Source organism: Drosophila eugracilis, unplaced genomic scaffold (genome assembly GCF_018153835.1).
Source record: "Drosophila eugracilis isolate 14026-0451.02 unplaced genomic scaffold, ASM1815383v1 contig_1101, whole genome shotgun sequence".
NCBI lineage: Eukaryota > Metazoa > Arthropoda > Insecta > Diptera > Drosophilidae > Drosophila > Drosophila eugracilis.
This window is the reverse complement of record NW_024571878.1, coordinates 276,228-293,813: the sequence shown is the minus strand read 5'-3', so window position 1 is coordinate 293,813 and position 17,586 is coordinate 276,228. Positions and strand designations below refer to the sequence as shown.

At 44.4% G+C, this 17,586-nt stretch overlaps 5 protein-coding genes across 6 annotated transcripts in view; 1 reads left to right on the top strand and 4 right to left on the bottom strand.

Annotated features, from left to right (window-relative positions):
* Nucleotides 1–5,984, bottom strand: part of LOC108109386 — a 41,973-nt gene extending 35,989 nt beyond the window's left edge. The window contains exon 1 of the mRNA XM_017217882.2: nt 5,275–5,984. The gene's annotated coding sequence lies outside the window, so the exon portion shown is untranslated. The remainder of the gene's footprint in view (nt 1–5,274) is intronic.
* A 559-nt stretch (nt 5,985–6,543) lies between these two features.
* LOC108109395 (microprocessor complex subunit DGCR8) lies at nt 6,544–10,210 on the bottom strand. Its single transcript, XM_017217891.2, has 5 exons — nt 9,443–10,210; nt 8,706–8,909; nt 7,701–8,644; nt 7,366–7,620; nt 6,544–7,301 (listed from the first exon to the last, which is right to left on the bottom strand). The coding sequence occupies exons 1-5, from the start codon at nt 9,672–9,674 to the stop codon at nt 7,014–7,016; spliced, it is 1,923 nt and encodes a 640-aa protein (XP_017073380.1). The 5' UTR covers nt 9,675–10,210; the 3' UTR covers nt 6,544–7,013.
* Nucleotides 10,211–10,470: 260 nt separating this feature from the next.
* On the bottom strand, nt 10,471–12,030 carry LOC108109350 (transcription factor Ouib). The gene is made up of 5 exons (XM_017217810.2): nt 11,839–12,030; nt 11,060–11,766; nt 10,890–11,000; nt 10,651–10,830; nt 10,471–10,585 (listed from the first exon to the last, which is right to left on the bottom strand). The coding sequence occupies exons 1-4, from the start codon at nt 11,956–11,958 to the stop codon at nt 10,680–10,682; spliced, it is 1,089 nt and encodes a 362-aa protein (XP_017073299.1). The 5' UTR covers nt 11,959–12,030; the 3' UTR covers nt 10,471–10,585; nt 10,651–10,679.
* Nucleotides 12,031–12,305: 275 nt separating this feature from the next.
* Nucleotides 12,306–13,073, top strand: LOC108109360 (N-acetyltransferase 9-like protein). The gene has a single exon (XM_017217828.2). It carries the CDS (start codon nt 12,406–12,408, stop codon nt 13,018–13,020), a length of 615 nt encoding a protein of 204 aa, XP_017073317.2. The 5' UTR covers nt 12,306–12,405; the 3' UTR covers nt 13,021–13,073.
* Nucleotides 13,071–17,542, bottom strand: LOC108109357 (mothers against decapentaplegic homolog 4). 2 transcript variants are annotated; one of them, XM_017217824.2, is made up of 9 exons: nt 16,904–17,542; nt 16,239–16,510; nt 15,804–16,158; nt 15,313–15,528; nt 14,552–15,133; nt 14,210–14,492; nt 13,980–14,148; nt 13,796–13,922; nt 13,071–13,732 (listed from the first exon to the last, which is right to left on the bottom strand). In XM_017217824.2, the coding sequence occupies exons 1-9, from the start codon at nt 16,989–16,991 to the stop codon at nt 13,530–13,532; spliced, it is 2,295 nt and encodes a 764-aa protein (XP_017073313.2). In that variant the 5' UTR covers nt 16,992–17,542; the 3' UTR covers nt 13,071–13,529. The 2 variants fall into 2 exon arrangements, with proteins under 2 accessions (XP_017073313.2, XP_041674667.1); XM_041818733.1 differs by lacking the exon at nt 15,313–15,528 and having other exon boundaries at nt 16,904–17,541.
* Between the last annotated feature and the right edge of the window lie 44 nt (nt 17,543–17,586).

Here is a 17,586-nt window from a genome sequence, read left to right as displayed (position 1 = left end):
TTCCCATTTCCCCGAGAAGCCCTAAAACCAATTGGGCTAATTTGGAGACCTGAAAATAGCTCCTGCGAGTAACCCTTTTAGCGGGGCCATCAGACAACAAAGCACATACGGCGCAGTCCTATTCCGTTTCCTATTTCCCCGCAAACGACTGGGAAAACTTATCGCTGCCATTGGCAAATTGTCGCCATCATTTTCCGGGGGTGGTTGTGCGTTTATTTTCTACGGCGACCCAGGATGAGATACAAAACTGTAACTGCGGGTAACTTGAGTAGCCATTTCCACTCACTCGCATTCGCATTCGCATTTCCAGTGGCATTCTCCTCCTTTCCCCTCTGCCGTTCGCCCCCTTTTCAGCCCCTTTTAGCCACTTCAACTGCGGTTTCATTAGCCGCGGTCTCTGTCAACTGTTGTTGTTCCTCCTCTTGTTGCCGCTGGTTGGCTTCCTCTAATTTCGTTAAGTTTCGTTGCCACAACAGAAAACCGAGTGTGTGCCACAATTTTTTCCCAGCCGCAGTTAATGCCTCCCCCCGGGAGCAACTTTTTCCAAGCCCTTGCACTTAGCCAAAAAGTGAGCTGGTACTGACCAGTCCAACTTCGGAAATGAACTCATCTCTAAGAAACCAAAATGTTTTATTATTTTTGGGAAAAATTGACAAGCTTGTATCCAACGCTTGTGTTATGACGTCTGGAAATATTTGGGTTGTAGGAAACAGTTTTTAAAAATATAATTCGAAAGCCATGGTTATTTCCCCAAGTGTGAATGGAGCCATCTCCCTCGCTCCCCGTTTTCCACATCCCCGTCTCGCTCTGCCGTCAAATGCAATTAACAAAACACGCTCCTAGCATAAAGTCATTAGTTATTCCATTTCATGAATATCCCTCTCTCGATTCGAACGCTTCGCTGGATATGTTTATGTGTGTGTGAGTCAGCTTGGAGCATATGGCGGGTGAGTGTGTGAGTAGTCGAGGGGGAGGGGGAGGGGGATGGTGACTTAAAGCCCCGGCCATTGACCAAAAACCAAGGTCCACAACAAATGTACATAACAATATTATTTTGGTGAATTTTCGCAAAACGGCCGAAAGCATCGATGGTGGCTGTGCTTGAACTAAAGAGCCACCCAATAGAGCACCACCCCACCCTGCCACCTTGCCACCCACTGGAGCAGCCAGCGGAACCCTGCAAGCATTTGAAGTCCTGGCTAAATTGCCATTCAGTGTTGTACACCGTCATTGGTGTTCGTTGTCCGGCGTCACGTTGTTTGCTTTCACCTCAAGCCAAGTTTGCGAATGTTTCCCGTACCCCCCATCGGAAACCCCATACCGTACCCTCCACCAGTCCACCAGTCCACCAGCCCCGCTCCGTAAACCCTTCAGCCGGAAAGCGTGTACGCCGGATAAACTTTTCGGCATGAGTTCTTATAGGCAAAAATGGTTTTTCAATACTCAAAGATTTATGAGTCTGTGAATCTTGTACACATCCACCAGCATGTGAGTGAGTTTTTCGGGGTGGTAACAGTGAGAAAAATGCTCAACTTTATATTCCAGTTATCAAAATATGAATTCTAATCTTAAATTTAACATAAGAATATTGACAAAGAAAGCAAGAACTTTCCCTCTTGATTTCCTATATAGATTGCAAAAACAATGAAGATTTGATAATCAAAAAATAGGGTTATTGTTTCTTCCTCTGTGTACGGTCATGAGATACTGAAGCTCGTACCCAGTTTACACCTCCTACCCCGCCCTGACCACTTTGCATAATCCTGGGAGAGGGATCTCGGCCAAAACCGAAACAGAACCACTGGAGCAGCAGAAGAGTCAGAAGAGGCCAAAAGCAAACACCACAAATTAGTCGGCATATAACACGGAACGGTAAATGGCTAAGAAGTGAGCTGGAGGATGGGGGAAGGGTGAAGGAATGGCTGGGAGAACAACAAATAGAAATCAAGTAAAATTCCTGGGCCACCTTGGCAAGCAAAGTTTTCCATTTCATTTTTCGAATTTTGCTCATCTCTTTTTTTGGATTCCCGGGCAAACTTGGGGCAGCTGCCACATGGAACATGAATCAACACAGAAAGTCCTCAAAAGTTCTCGGGGATGATTTAATTAGAATTCTCGAAGATGTCACCCAGGGCTATGCCCCCAGTTCGGTTTTGCTTGGTCTAAGCCGGCGTTGGGCAACGTTTAATTATGAAATTTTCAAGGCGGCAAGTTGGTAAGTTGGCAAGGTGACAGGGATAGGAAAAAGGGGGATCCCCACCTGGTATTTTGTGGTAGATTAGCCGGGCGTTCGATGTGTTGATGTGGCGGAGGCGTGGAATCCTGATTGGTGTCGGGTTTCGGGTGTCGGGTGTCGGATGCTGGCAACGATGTGATAAGTTAATTGAAATTAAATTTTAATTTCATGGGATAAAGTTGCCTTCGATGAGATGAGATTGCTTTTTGCTTGGGTCGAGGGTGAGGGCTTCCCCCTCCTCCTGAAATCAATATGGAAATGAAAACTTGGTGGGAGGGAGGGAGGTAGGCAGGTCGTGCGTCCAAAGACCAATCAAAAGAAATCCCCCCGGGTCTATTAACAGAATCATTTCATTTCCCTTTTAATGGCCAACTCACATGTCACGCTGCCTCTAAGAAAACTCATTTATACATTATGTATACGCCATGTTGAACACACAAGATTCAATCTACGTCGCAACGGAGTCCTTGAGGTCTGCTCGAGGATGTTAATTGGAGTCTTTCCTGCCACACAGAAACACCTTGGGTTTCCCAGGAAGCCAAACACTTGAACAATCGGAAATACGCCTCGGGGGCCCCCGAGCTCTACATCAGTTTTAATTATACAAATGCAAATGCAAACGAATCCGTCTGAACTTCCAGTTAAGTAAACAGAATGAGCTTACGATTTTCACCAAAAATCGATTCGCCCAATCATAACTACAAGTGAGCATGGTCATCCTGTCCGGCGGGCAATAATTTTAACAATTGGCCAACCACTCGAACTTAAATCCATCGGTTGTTGGTTAAACGGCCTACGGCACCCGTAGTCCTGGCCATTAACTATGCAAATAATGTGCGGGATATAGACAAAATCGCCACAAGATTAATGCTTATTGATTTTCCCGGCCAGTGATAATTTGTTACCACACCAAATTGGCTGTGGCTGAGGCTGAGGCTGAGAGTGGAGCGGCACTGAGTGAATGCGATTTTTCTGGCTTACTTTTCTATTTCTGGCCAAAGCCATTCTAAGAATTTGATAAGCCCCTTTTGGAATTTTCTCAAACCCCTCCCCCAAAAAGTTTTTGTGGGTATTTGCATTATTAAGTACTCGCACCGCTCCCTCGCTTTCCGATTTCTTGGTGGTAGGCTTGCTGGAAGATGGGAAATATAAAATGGGTGACGGGTCGGTCATCCATTGAGCCGAAGGTGTCACATTGCCGGGATTTGCTTATCAGACATCAAAGGACACCTTGCGGTACCATCTTTCCCGGAACGTTGCCATTGCAACCCGCAGGCAAGAAATTCTGGTACGCCGAAGGGACAAGGGAAAACTCCCTGCTAAGTTTCCCCATCCTCAGATTTTTGGCCCCTGTCTGGTATCTAACTTTCAGGTTTATATAAATATTTTCTTTGGCTTGTTTGTCTGGTTTCGTCTGTTTAGCATTTTGGAATATTAATTAAAGCAAACTTTCTGGGAATGTGAGCATTATTAAAAACAAAGCTTAGGTGCGCTGCTTCTCTTGCAACTTTTTTGCCACTTCGAATAACTTTTTGCATTTCTAAATGGTTCATAAAAAACATCCAAGGTGTGTTTTGTTATGGAAAAAATTTTACTGCATAAAAAAACAACCTCAGTATATGTGGAGGCGGGATTTTAATGTTTTAAAAGTTTAAAGCAATTTGCATTTTATCCAATTAGGAAGCCAATTAATAGGAAAAACTTCACAGATTATCCCTTAAATAAAATGTATGCTTTCATCTCTGAGTTTTGTTCATTTTCTATTCATTAGATATGTATTTGGAAAACATTTTCTCTAACAAGAAAAGGAAATTTTATAAATTCCTTAAGAATGCGCCTCGACACAGTTTTTATAGCATACTTATCAGAGCTATTGGAGCAAAATGTTGTCATGCTCCTTCGAGAACCCAATAACGCCGCAACGAAGATTAGAAACCCATAAAGCGAGGGATTATATAATCGATTGTGACATTAACATAGTGTAAATGATGGGGAAACCTTTATTTCGGCCCATCTTTTTTTCTATCTAATGGGGGCGAGTGTCGTCAACCGGAATTGAAAACAACTTAGGAAAAATTAATTTTGTTGAAATATTGATGAACGAAACGAGAGCAGGTGAATTCGGCGGAAGTCAGAATGAAAGAAAATGTATTAAGAAGGGTTCATAATTCGGGTGTTTCCAAGAAGTGTCTTTGTTTTGACAAAAAGGAATCCCTTAATGGGAGGATGGGAAGGCACCATTCCCTGGATTTGCTTATCACAACTTCAAAGGACACTTATTCCAGCAGGAAGTGGCTGACATCCAAGTAAACATACACAATTTGTCCACAATTCGCCCGATTGTTATTATCTTTATATACCCCAAATTAGCTAGAAGTGAAAACGAAACCGAGTCAGCAACAGAAACTGAAACTAAATAAGTATCGAGCGGCAATCTGTAACAAAGCGGGGCAACAAAAGCCATCGCTAAACGCAAAACACAGCAGACCCAATCCCAAAAACCCAACCAGACCGAAGTCAACCTACTTTTGGACGCAACAGACTACGACAGAGCCGAGCGAAACTGCCACACATATATACCATGTAGCTGCACGGGGAGAAAATGTAACAGATTGGTCTGAATATTTACTTAGCAATGGCTTTCTGGTAATAGGATTTTAATCAAGTATTTACCAATTGTGCCTAATAATACCAAACTATACCTTTTATGTTGATTTAATAACTGAAGTGAAAACAATAAGATATACTGAAGGAATTAAATGAGGTAAAAACTGTTAAAAAACTAACAAAACGAAAGGAATCTTGTAATATAATATTAAACTGATAATAAACGACGGCATATTAAGAGATTTTAACGAGTTTTTCTGCCTGTGCATATATTCATTCGGTATGCGCCCGGATGAGAAGCATGGAGTGGGTTTTTTTTGGGGAGACGGGGAGGACCGTGTGTTCGGGGGACAATTGGGCGCCCTGCGGCGGATTATTGAATTTTCCAGCATTCTCCGCTGACACTTGGCGCCTAATGCGCTACCGCTTACCTCTCGTGTTGTTGTTGCTGCTGCCGCTGCTGTTGCTCCTGTCCTTGTGGCTGCTGGCCCTGTTTAGTCCTGCGCCCCGCTCCTCTTGCTGGAGCGGCTGCTGTTTACCAATTCACTGGCGCTGGCGAAAATTCCAATAGAATTTGGCATAATTTACATATCTCCGAATTGCTTAGGCCAAACGGGCCAAATGCATTAGACACAAAATACAAGTGCGTGCCTGTGTGTACCCGATTTTCCGATGGTTGCCCGTATATTCCTCTTTTCACCGATTTTCCGTACTTTTTAGCGAGACCCAATTTCTGTGCCGTTAAGCGAAAAATCAAAAACGGCGCGCGTGTCGTACCGCTTGATATATCCAGTGATTTGATGGGAGTCGCGGACCCACGCACTTGCAACACGCGACACACGAGCACCGGGAATCGGGAATCGAGGGACTTGGGGGCTATAAAGTGGGGTTGTGGGGTGCACCGAGGGGTAGGGGATCCGTGACAGGCGACGGGTGACAGCAACTAAGATGAATGTCAATAAAAATGATTTTGCTCCTCACTGCAGTTGGGGTTTTTTATGTTTTCCCCCGAATTCTCTTTTTAGCTTTCTGTTTTTTCTCTTCGTTTTTTTTTTCGGTCTGTCCCGAGTTACTGTGATTTAATTATAAATCGCAGACGAAAGTCCTGGAGACAAGCGCCGGGAAGAGGTTTTCTCGCCACGCGAAGAATCCGTACTGAAGATACAGATACGGGCTGCGAATTGGCAAGTCAAAATTCGCCACAATTCATCTCGCAGCAGGGCTGCTGCGCAAAATCCGGGAGTCTGCGCCTGCGCCGCTCTCGCTCCGGACTTTCTCGGCTCTCTCCGCTTTCTCCCTTATAAATATGTCTGTGTGCCACGCTTGTTGGAATGCTATAAAAAAGGAAACGTTAGAATGAAATGAAAATGTAGCATAATTTATGACTGCATCGTCTTTTAAATAATTGCACGCGCACACATCTACGAACCTACACTCTGCCCTGCGTTTTAAATATTTACATCCACTCACCTGACGACCCCTCCCCGAACACAGCCCAACACCCCCTAATGGCCATGTAAATATGCAATTTTTTTTATTTTATACGACTTTTTAAAAAGTCTCCCAAATTGGTTAAAGGTCAATGGTATTTGGGCTTTTAAAAAATGGAAACGATACGGAAAGATTTACAGGGGAATTAGCTAAACAAATATTTGCACAAAATTTACAAATAATAGCCGAGTCTACCAAAGCTGAACAAATTATGACTTTCGGGTTTATTCAGCAATTTATTTTTGGACAGTCAGAAATCTTAAAATAAAATAATTGTTTAGACTACATTGTTCGGACACCTTTTCTGTATTCAATTAAATTAAAATACACTTTTAAATTATCGTTTACTCAAGCTTAAATTTGTATAAGTGAAATTGTAATCCTTGGTCTTAACTATTGCAAACATGAACCACTAATATTTGGCAAAGTTGTTGATGGGTTTTCCTTAACGCAAAGCCACTTCGTACTATTTGGCCAGAAATTGTTCATTGTTGGCCTGCTTAGATTAGCTGCTACTATTGCTTTAATGATTAAGGCCAATTTGGAATCAGTTCTAATGCCCTTAGAGAGGCGACTTGTTGTCATATGCATGTCTTATGACTGGGTAAATAAGAGACTGGATGGTTGTCATGCACTATTAGAGAATCGAGGTTGGCAAAAGAGAGTTGATGTCCCCGGATCAGAGCTCGACGTTGTTTAGATTAGACCCGGAGGAAGTGGGCAGATCGACATCGCTAGGTGGGACAAAAGTACCCTTGGTAAGGACACTCTCCTGCTTGGCGCACAGCTTGAGCATCTCAGATTTAAGTTTGTCCAGTATGGCATAGTTGGGTTGATTCACTGCCGCTTTACTCTGCAGCACGGTGATCTCCTGCTCTTCCAGCTTCTTCTCCTTGAAGGTCTTTATTGAATTGTTTCCATAGAGGCGCAACAAAGAACCCCAGGTCTGGATGTGTGGATGCAGAATCTGCCATATAAACAGAGTAGCAATGGTTGTAACAAGTTAAAGGAAGGACCTGTTCACTGTTTACCTGGAGGATCGCTTGCGAAGCCAATTGCTTTCCTTCTCGCTTGTTCTTACAAACCACTTTGGCAGTGTGTTTGCCCACGGTCATGGTAAACTCATTCTTGTTGTTCGCCGTGCGATTGATCTCCTGGTTGATCTGGACATCGCTGCCGTAGTTGCGTTGTAAGCAAGTCAACAGAATGGCATTGGGAGAGGGCTCTGTTGTCTTATTGCAGAATTCAGTGACTCGCGGGTCCTCTATGCGGATGTCATCGAAAACCTGCAAGAAATTGCGCCATTAAAAATAATTTTATTGTAATTAAATTAAATAATCTATATTCTATTGGTAATCTTGCTTACAGACAGATCACTCTGCGTTTTCTTGGCGATGCCGCTCTTTAGGTCCTTATTGTTGCCCGTTATCTTGTCCTTGACGTCGGGAATGAGTATTTCCAGCGTCTCCCGCGCTGCCTCCGACTTGGCCTGCTTTTTACTGGTGCCATAACCAGTTCCATACTTGAGATTGTTCACGGATACGGTAGCCGAGTAGGGCGTAGCTGCGTTTTGGAGCTCTTTAAATTCATAAGTGGGCTGCGTTTTTAGAGCATGTTGCACATACTCATGCAGGATGCAGACAAAACTCTTGCCATTAGGGTTCATAATCCACTCCTTTCGACCGCGCGTATTGTTTGAGCCTTCACCAGCCGCCGCTAGGATAGGGAACTTAATGAGTTTGGTGCCATCAGGCAGTGTAGGCCGTTGGATGTTCTTTATGTGCTTGCGGTTTTTAGTGAACTTGCGCCGAGCATTCCAACTCCTGAAACGCAGCACACGGATTACCTTGAACTTGAACAGTTTCTGGCAATAGGTGTTCAGCTGCTCAGGCGTTATCGACTCCTTCTGGGTATTCTCGTTAACCGTCACAATTTTGGCAGCAGGCATTAAGGCAGTCAATCCCTCTGGTTGGGATTTGGGATCAGAGCTACCTGCGTTGTTCTCTTTTCCCTCACAGTCCATGGGTTCTACCGGTGGAGCTGCAGCTCCTGTTACGGGACACACAGCCGCTGGAGCATCCTTTTTCTGCTGTTCGGCCTCTGACTCCTCCTCCAAAGCCCGCCTGTAGTTAAGACAGGGAACTGCTCCCAGGGGCACTGCATGCTTGCGGGCACTTCCAGTGCCCAGAAAGTAGGGTCTCGAGGCACAGCACACCCGGGTTTTGCGGTGCAAGAAGAGCGGCATACCGCTGTTGTGAGTCACCTGCACCCAGCCCTCGGGCAGGACCTCAAAGTGGTTTAAGCGCTTCTCTAAGGAAACATATTGAAGAATTGATTATCTCGGATCCCTGGCTAAGTAAATGCCACTCACCTTCTAGCACGGTCTTGAAACGCTGCTCGTACTTGGGCTGTTTGGACTCGCGCAGTTCGTCGGGCAGCTTTTCGTCGAGTAGATTCTCGATCTCCTCGTCGTCAAATTCAGAGGAATCGTATTCATCACCTTCGCCATCTGCCGCCTCCTCCTCGTCTTCGCCTCCTTCACCGTACCTGTCACCCTGCTGCTCGCTGGCGTCGTCTGGTTGTCATGTAAAGAGATACAAGCACTTTTTAGATAAGCGGTTTGTCTGGGAAATTTGAAACCGGCCGTGAAGTTGATCCACCACCACGCCACAGATGATTTAAAGCTTTACGGTGCTGTTTCAAAACATTTCAAATTTATCCACTTTGAACGCTTGCCATCTAGTTCTTTTAAATTTAATCATCTTGGGCTTTTTTAATGCGGGCTATACCTGATTTTGCTGGACAAGCCAGCCGGATTATAGGTATCATGCGCATGTAGACGCCCACCAAATTTGGCCACCACCTGCCTTAAGAAAATCTCAGGGAAAACTGAATACTGAAGCTGGTATTTCATGAGTTTACTTGACGGCTGCCTCTTTTATCAGCCTCTCTTATTTACACAAAGATAAATCGCGATATCTTGAGATAAGAGCTCGGCTGTTCACCGGGAAAATGCATAATAGGAAAATAATATCACCCTGGATCTGTGGTAATAGTTAACCGTATTTAATCCATCATATTTTTATCTAAGAGTAATTCTCCACTAACCTGACTCGTCATCCTCATCAGTGCCAGAACCTACTTCGTCGAGAACTTGGAACTGTCGAAGCTGCTGGTCCATGGGTTCGTTCTGGAGCTCGTTGTCACGAGTCTGCCGCATTTCCTCGATGGCACTTAGCGAAAATCCGGCTACCTTTAGCTCCTGCTCTTCGTCCTCCAGCCGAGGTCTCTTGCGATCTTGTCCAGTCTCCGGACAATCGGTCCTCTGCCTGTCCGCCATTGTTGACTTTGTCTAAATCGAGGGGAGTTTTAACTCGGACTGAACGAAACTGCTTAGAAATGCTGTCTCGGGGCCAATCTCGCCAATAACCAATACTGAGAGCATCCAACGCCTTGCAATTGATTTCTCATTGGAAGTGCCACATTGGTTAAGCCAGAAGCCCCGGCCGGAAAATTCTGCACTTTCGCGATTTGTAACGTTGCTACTTGCTGCGTCTTTCGCGATGGATTTTGGCTGGTTAGTTGGTCAAAATCCCAAAGCAAAAGCTGCGCAATTCTATAACAAATGTATGTTCTTAAGGACTGAAATGCATTTATGCGAAGTAAAAAACAAACAAAACAAACACCACATGCAGCTGTGGAACTTGGGAGAACAGGCGCCACATATAAGCACTTTTTGAAATGGAATTTGATTGTTGTTCTGGGTATTATCTTCCGGTGCAGTTCTGTCTTAATATCTATATTTATTGCAGCTTTAAGCACTTCTATTATTTTTCTTGCAAAAAACTTGCAATTTAAGCACGGGACGCCTGTAAATCAGTGTTACCAGATGGTCATATCGCAATTTTTACCAAAATAGTATTACCAAATACAGAACAAATCCCTTAAGAAGAGGAAACCGATAGGAGCAATAGGGTCACACTGCACGGATCAAAGAAAGACTTCCAATACTAGATATGAATATCGATATGTGAGAAGCTGCTGACAGTACTAGCTACAAAATGTAAATGTTGCCTACTTTTTGGTGTTGGTATGATTTTAAATATATTATTGCTTATTATGCTAGGACTGCGGGCTTTCAATAAAAATATAGCTTCATTTAATTTACATAATAGTTAATATATAAAATGCACACTTAACAAGTAAAGTCAGCAACGGTAGTTGCATTTACACAGCCCTGTATTTCGATTTCTGCAAAGAACAATAAAAATATTGACATTAAAAAAGCTAGTTGACCAAAAAACTGAACATATTACATTAAGATGTGATGTGGTATATGGTTTAATTAAGTACCACCCTCCATCACCGTTTCCACGTCTAGTTCGAGAGCATTTTCCTCCGATTCCTGACTGCTCGCTGCGTGGACGTGGCCTTTGGATCGGTAGTGGGCTACCAAATGGGAACGTCGCACAAAGGACACTTTGCACGAGGCGCAGCTAAAATAGAATAGTATATTAGTTATCCGTTAGAAAATCTGGAAATATAGGGATCTTACTGGAACGCTCGCACCCCTGTATGGGATAGCATGTGTGTACTCAGTTTACCGCTCATGGTGAAACTTTTACCACATTCTTTGCACTTGAATGGTTTATCATTCGTATGGCGACTGAAATAGTATAATAATATGAGTGAAAATTTATAAACCTAAACCTTATGCGAACTAACATGCGCTCGTGCTGAATTCGTACGCTGGGGTTGTTGAACGATGCCTCGCAGTATCTGCACTGATATGGAGAAACACCAGAGTGTAGATCCTGGTGGCGTCTTAGCAGAGTGGCGGTGTAGAACCTCTGAGGACATTGGTCACAGGCGAAGCTCTTTACGCCGGTGTGGCGCAGCAGGTGTAGCTTAAAGTTGCTGGGGCAAGAAAAGTGCCTGCCGCACTGTTCACAGATACACTCTCTTCTGCGTCGCTCTCGTTTCAGGGCAACCACCTCGTCCTCACTTAATCTGTCCCATTGGGTGCGCGGTTTGAAACGATTAGTGTCCTGGCTGTTGTCTGCAAACTTGACGGAAGTGCTGACAGAGGGCGTAGACTTGTGCGAGTTTTGCCGGGGCACCTTCTGCACGGAACTCTTTTCCTCAGATTGATCCTTGACGTGCTCAATTTCTTTGGGTAACTCCTCCTCCTCAAGCGGCGGATCCACCAATAGCACGTCTAAAACCTTGATCTCTTCAAAGAACTGCGGCTCATCAGGCTGGAGAACTTCGCACGGTTCATTCAAATCCAGAACCTGCGAATTGCTAGAATTGTTTTGAAGCGTTTTCTGGGTGAGAATTATACGCTCCCGGAAGCTAATCGCCTCTTTCAGAAACATTTCGCAGGGTGCGCACATAAAGGAGGGAAGCTGATCCTCCGGTCCCTCCAGCAACTATTAATAAATGTGATTACATTAATACAATTATAATTATATTCTAAATCAAAAAAAGGGAATCCCACTCACAAACAAACCCGTTAAAGCCTCGATCTGGTGCAGCGTTACAGAATCGGGCTCTCGGAAGAGATTCTTAGGCGTCAAACTGAAGATAAACTTGCCGCACGTGCGGCAATGACGAGACGCCATTTCTTTAACAAATTAGTTTACTTTATTATTAAATAAAAATAGGAGCTAAATTTTGGTTTGCATGATACTCGGCACGTTGCCAGACTATTCAATGCATAAAGGGTATTCTTACTTTGAAATAATAAAACAGACATAAACAATATTATAATAGTTTTATAATCAATTTTTTAATTTTTATATCGTATAAATATGGTTGACAGATGCTTTTATAGATATAAAATAATTCTGTTACTAATAGATAAATAAATAACAATATTAAAACCATAAATACATATAAATATATGTAAATGTTTTTCTGCAGTGTAAAAATACTAAATCACGCTCATTGAAGGGAACTAAGATTTCCCTATCAGGAATCAGCTGATTGGTGTAAACAAATCCCACGGATAACAAATATTGTTAAAGTGTCGCAAATTTTTTTTTCTCCATAATTATTTTTTAAGGAAAATGCGGTTAAATGAACAGATCAAAATTCTCGGTCGCAAGATCATCCTAGTGCCCTACGAAGCCCGCCATGTGAAGAAATACCACGAGTGGATGAGCAACGATACTCTGAGGCAGTTGACCGCTTCGGAAGAACTGACATTGGACGAGGAGTACGAGATGCAAATGAATTGGCGCAAGGATGACGATAAACTCACTTTTATTGTGTTGGATGCGGAGATCTATAACCGTGGAAAGGATGAAATAGCCGCCATGGTAGGGGACACCAACATCTTCCTGCACAGAGATCCAGATATTGATCAACAGGTCGCGGAAGCTGAAATCATGATTGCGGAACCTGATGCGAGGGGCAAGGGTTTTGGACGAGAAGCCATGCTCCTAATGCTCAAGTACGCCCAGTCGCATCTCAAACTTGATAAATTCCAAGTCAAGATCGATATGGATAACGCTACATCCCTGCATTTGTTCGAGAGCTTTAGATTTGTGGAGACGAATCGAGTAGAGGTGTTTCACGAGGTCACCCTAGAACGCCTTATCACTCCCGATTGGATCAGCTGGCTGGACCAGCAGGTGGAATTACGAATCAAAAGATATGAAAGGAACGATTTCCAACCTTGATAAACTTACTTTGGAAACCATCCAAAATAAAATCAATAACCCTTTAAAAATCATTACTTTATGGTCTGTTTATTACACTTAAGTTACAACTACTTGTTTTGCTTGCCTTATTTATGTTGCATTTTACATCAAATGTATGTATTTATGGGTGCATCGATGGTTTTTTGTTTCGCCTTATGGCTTGGATGATTGTAATGCTGTGTATGCTTCTTGTCGTGATTTTCGTGGCAGGAATAGGGCAACAAACACTTGCCTCTGTTACCTCTGGTGTTGCGTGTGTGCATATTTAAGAATAGTACATAAAACTAGATGCTTAGTGCTTTACAGCTGCATACTTAAAACTGCTAAATTGTTTAAATTTTTTATAAAAATCATTATTAAATAATCAAAGGCAAACATAATCGTATTCAGAAGATGCAAATGAAAACCGAAAATCCGTCAATAGCTGTCGGATATTTGCTGATATAACTGTGTTCTTAACGTAGACTTGGGCCGATAATAAATACGGATTAGGCAGAGGCATCGATGGGCATGGCATGGAGCACCTCGTCCAGCAGCTGGAGAGCGCGATGCAGATGGACCTCGATCCAGCAGGGAGTCTCCTTGATAGACTGCCGTGGGTAGTCGGGTCCCCAGCCTTTGACGAAGCTCAGTCGCAGGATGCAGAGCCGACGCAGATCATCCACTCCAATTCCAGCCGCAGCTGTCATGCCTGCCAAACCGCAAATCAAGGGATTAGAAGACTTTATAAGAATATTGGCAAAGCTTAACTCACTTCTTCCGCCGCCGCCCATTTGCTGATTGGCCACTCCGGCCACTGCTGCTGCTTGAGCTGCAGCCGCTGCTTGTGCATTGGTGGCCAGCGAGTGCATCTGCTGATGGCACTGACGCAGATCAAACACCTGTTTGACAAATTAACTGTTAATATAAATTTTAGTAAAATCATTTTGAACTCTCACCTTGATGCACGCCGCCGGGTAAATCTTGTGCACTGCATCGCCAGGCGTGCGACCGGCCTCGCGATCCAGATAATAGCTTTGTACGAAGACTGAATTGTCACTTAGGCAGCGCAGCCAGACGTCGCCCTCACCACGCAGGTCCAACTGCACGCCTTTGCCGATGTGGAGCCTGCCGGGAGACATCAAATCAATTCCTGAGCCTTTAATTACTCCAAAAGGGATTTACTCACCTGGCACGTTCTGATTGCTCTGTGCGATGAACATTGCTTAGGGCGCCCAGACAAAATCGGTTACCTCCCGAGGGATCCACATAACCATCGATAATTACATTCGGTTTCGCCGAGGGTACCTTAAAGGTCTCGCCCACCTGCGTATCGAGTTCAAAGTAGGCTATAGAGCACCAGTATTCCGGCGGTGGTTGGCGAGACAGTAGTCGTGGCTGTTGCTGTTGTTGTTGCTGCTGAGGAGGCGTCTGTTGCGGAGATGCTAAGTCACCTGGCAGCGACGAATTCCCTGCATATGAGGACAAAAATTTAAAGAAGGCACACGTAGGGTATATTCATTAGACTTACAGAAGCCACCTGGTAGAGACCGCGGATCGGGTGGTTGCATGGACTGTGTGTAGGTGAGGGTGTTGGGTCCTGTCCAAGTGCCAGTTGAGCCGCCTGCTCCGCCAGCTTGAGCCCCCGCAGATCCAGCATTGGCTTGCACCCCTGTCGGCGGCTGCTGTGGTTGCTGCGCTGTGGGTTGAGTTGAACCAAAAACACTGCCTCCACCTACAGCAGCTGGACCCGCTGATCCTGGCTGTGATACATAACCATTTTGTTGGGCGTGTACGGGCGGGGGAACCGAAGAGCCACTGCCTCCAGCGTTTTGCATTTGATTTCCAGGTGGTGGCTGTACGTAGTACTGTCCTCCAGTTGCTGCCCCACCGCTGGCATTGACCACCCCATTGGGAACGCCTCCTGACTGCTGTTGTTGTTGTTGCTGCTGTTGCATAGCCAAGGCGGAGGCGGGATCTGTGGGCGAATTTGCCTGCGTATGATGCACCCCGTTGCCTTGGGGATTCTGAGCTTGTTGGGGTGGAGGTGGGGGCGCCATCACAGGACCAGGATTCATGGGGCCAGGCATTCCCGGCATTCCATGAGGTACAGCTGGAAGTGAAGTGAAAGTAAAAATTAAAGAGCGATGAATGAGCTATAAAGCCAAATTTAAAATAAGACACTAAAAATTAATGTAAAAAACCAGAAATAAATGAAAGTAATAAGTTTCTCCATAATGCATCGTAGTCGAGTTCAGAAAATTTCAATTAGGTTCTAATCAAAATTCTTACAAAGTGGATGAGCAGCTGCCTGGGATGGCTGCTGCTGCTGGGGGGGCTGTGGGGGTTGTTGCTGCTGCTGCGGCTGTTGCTGCGGGGGCTGACCGAGCCGCGGAGGCGGTGGCACCATCCAAGAGCTACGCGACCCAGCAACACCGTCCTGTGGCTCGATTTTTGGTATTGTGCGCCCGCTTGGAAACATTGCACTCATGGGATTGGCTTCGCCAACTACATTAAGTCAACAGAAAATCACCAGAAGAGAAGCAAAGAAAATAAATATTAAAAGTGGAAAACAAAATAAAACAATGAAAGTTAAATTAAATGCTGCAACTTAGTTCGAAATTATATTCCAAAAATATGAAAAATATATAACAATAACATTAATGAAATCTGTGCAAGATTTTATAGGTAGTGACTTAGAAATCTCATCAAATTAATTTGTTTGAAAGGGATTTTTGACTCATATCGTATTCTAATACGTTAATTAAGAACTGTAATCATACCATATTCGGAGGGCCCCTGTGGATATCCGTAGCCGCCGGGACCCACCATTTGCGTGGGATGGTGTTGTATGGTACCGATGTCGTTGCCATCTATGTCCATGCTGCCCACTAACGGACCCGCTGAGTATTCGTCCTTCACCAAACGACTGGGCCCGGACTGCAGGCTCAAGCCAGATAGATCGATGCCCGGGGAGACAACGCGCTCGTAGTGGTAAGGATTCACGCACACCGAGTCACATTTGAGATCGAAGGCGAAGGCGCAGTACTTAACGTGTTTTAGCTCGTTCTTGTGGAGGTCAGGCCAGCGCCAAATTCGGGCGTAGATAACGTGGGGAAAGCCCTTCCTTCCGGCTACCTGTTGATTTAAAAGTGGAAAAGAATAGAAGGACGTGTTATTTAAAATTTCATTGTTTTCCAAGGGGTTATATATGTCACCTGCAGTCGCCCGTCAAGGGTCCGCTGGATGGTCACGCACTTGCTGGGATGGGCTCCATTAGTGGTGATGGCTGTGATCAAGGAGTCCAGTTCATCACGCTTCTCCTTGAGTTTTTTGACCAGCGATTCAATGGCCCGCTTGGCGAATCCCTCGCTCTCGCCGCCCTGCCGGTGACACATTAGCGAGTGGACGATGCTTAGACAGGCATCCGCCGATGTGGGTGCGTTTGAAGGCGGCGGCGGTGGCATTTGCACCATGTCCCGAACAATTACTGCGGATAAAGAGAGTAATTAGTCGGAGTTAGAAATATATATTAATTTTTGTGTGCATTATTGAATGTGTGTATAACTTTCTTTCTGTGTTTTTAATCCAATAAGAATTTGTTCCGTTTAATTTTTATACATATAATTAATCAAATATCTATGGCAGTTTTATTCTTTTAATTTTAGCATATTTTAATCAAACATTATAGATTTCTATATATGTTAATGGCACATTTCGTAAAACTTTGTGTTTAAAATTACTATGCAGTGATAAGTTTAATAATTATGTTATATATGTGGCATCGCACACAAGTGATCTCCACTGTATTTAGAATCTACCACCGAAAGAAAGGTGTCTTTGTGGTGCCCTATGCGTTCCATTAAAAGAAAATCTCACTTACTATCTTGCGGGGCTACGGCGCCGTACATGTGGGCAGGCGGGCCCGCCCCCGGGCCGCCGCCCATGCCAAAGTCCTGAGACAAATTCATTCAAAGTACGAGCGTGGACATCCACGACGGCGTTGTTTCTGGATCTGGATCCGGGACTAGGATCAGGACCAAGTGTATAAACCGGATGAAAGAGTGTAACACTAGTGTAAACGTAATCGAAGCCGGCGGATGCAAACAATACGGAAAATCATAGACCAAAGGAAAACCAAACAAAGGCGGCACGCGAATGTGAACACAAAACAAACGGCGGTTGGCTGGCTATGTGTGCGTGGGCTTGGGGGGTGTTGCACACACACATAAGCACTTGAACTCCCACAAAGTTGGCGTAATTTCCCTGCGAAAAACTCTCCTCCTCGGTATCCTCCTCCTCCTTCTTCACGTACACAAGCACACGCACTGCACACACAGAGAAAAGTTTCCTTTTCTAATCCTTGCTAAAGGCCTCTGTTTAATGTTTTTTTCAATTAATTCCAAGCTTTGCATAGTTTGAGAAACTTAAAAGTAGAATTTTCCGCCGGACGCAATCCAGTTTTCCACCCAATCTGCCTTTTTTCCTCCTTTATTTTGTTGCGGCTGTGTAAAGTGACCGTTTCGAAAATACGCTAAACTCGGCGTTGCCAGATCACAAAATGCC

Coding starts and splice junctions, on each gene's coding strand:
- LOC108109395 (XM_017217891.2), bottom strand. CDS start 9,674: ATGGCGGACAGGCAGAGGACCGATTGTCCGGAGACTGGACAAGATCGC. Junction 8,645..8,705: donor TTTCAAGACCGTGCTAGAAG/GTGAGTGGCATT, acceptor ATGTTTCCTTAG/AGAAGCGCTTAAACCACTTT. Junction 7,621..7,700: donor AAACGCAGAGTGATCTGTCT/GTAAGCAAGATT, acceptor AATTTCTTGCAG/GTTTTCGATGACATCCGCAT.
- LOC108109350 (XM_017217810.2), bottom strand. CDS start 11,958: ATGGCGTCTCGTCATTGCCGCACGTGCGGCAAGTTTATCTTCAGTTTG. Junction 11,767..11,838: donor AGGCTTTAACGGGTTTGTTT/GTGAGTGGGATT, acceptor ATTTATTAATAG/TTGCTGGAGGGACCGGAGGA. Junction 11,001..11,059: donor CGAATTCAGCACGAGCGCAT/GTTAGTTCGCAT, acceptor ATACTATTTCAG/TCGCCATACGAATGATAAAC.
- LOC108109360 (XM_017217828.2), top strand. CDS start 12,406: ATGCGGTTAAATGAACAGATCAAAATTCTCGGTCGCAAGATCATCCTA.
- LOC108109357 (XM_017217824.2), bottom strand. CDS start 16,991: ATGAATTTGTCTCAGGACTTTGGCATGGGCGGCGGCCCGGGGGCGGGC. Junction 14,493..14,551: donor GTCTCTACCAGGTGGCTTCT/GTAAGTCTAATG, acceptor CCTCATATGCAG/GGAATTCGTCGCTGCCAGGT. Junction 13,733..13,795: donor AATGGGCGGCGGCGGAAGAA/GTGAGTTAAGCT, acceptor GCGGTTTGGCAG/GCATGACAGCTGCGGCTGGA.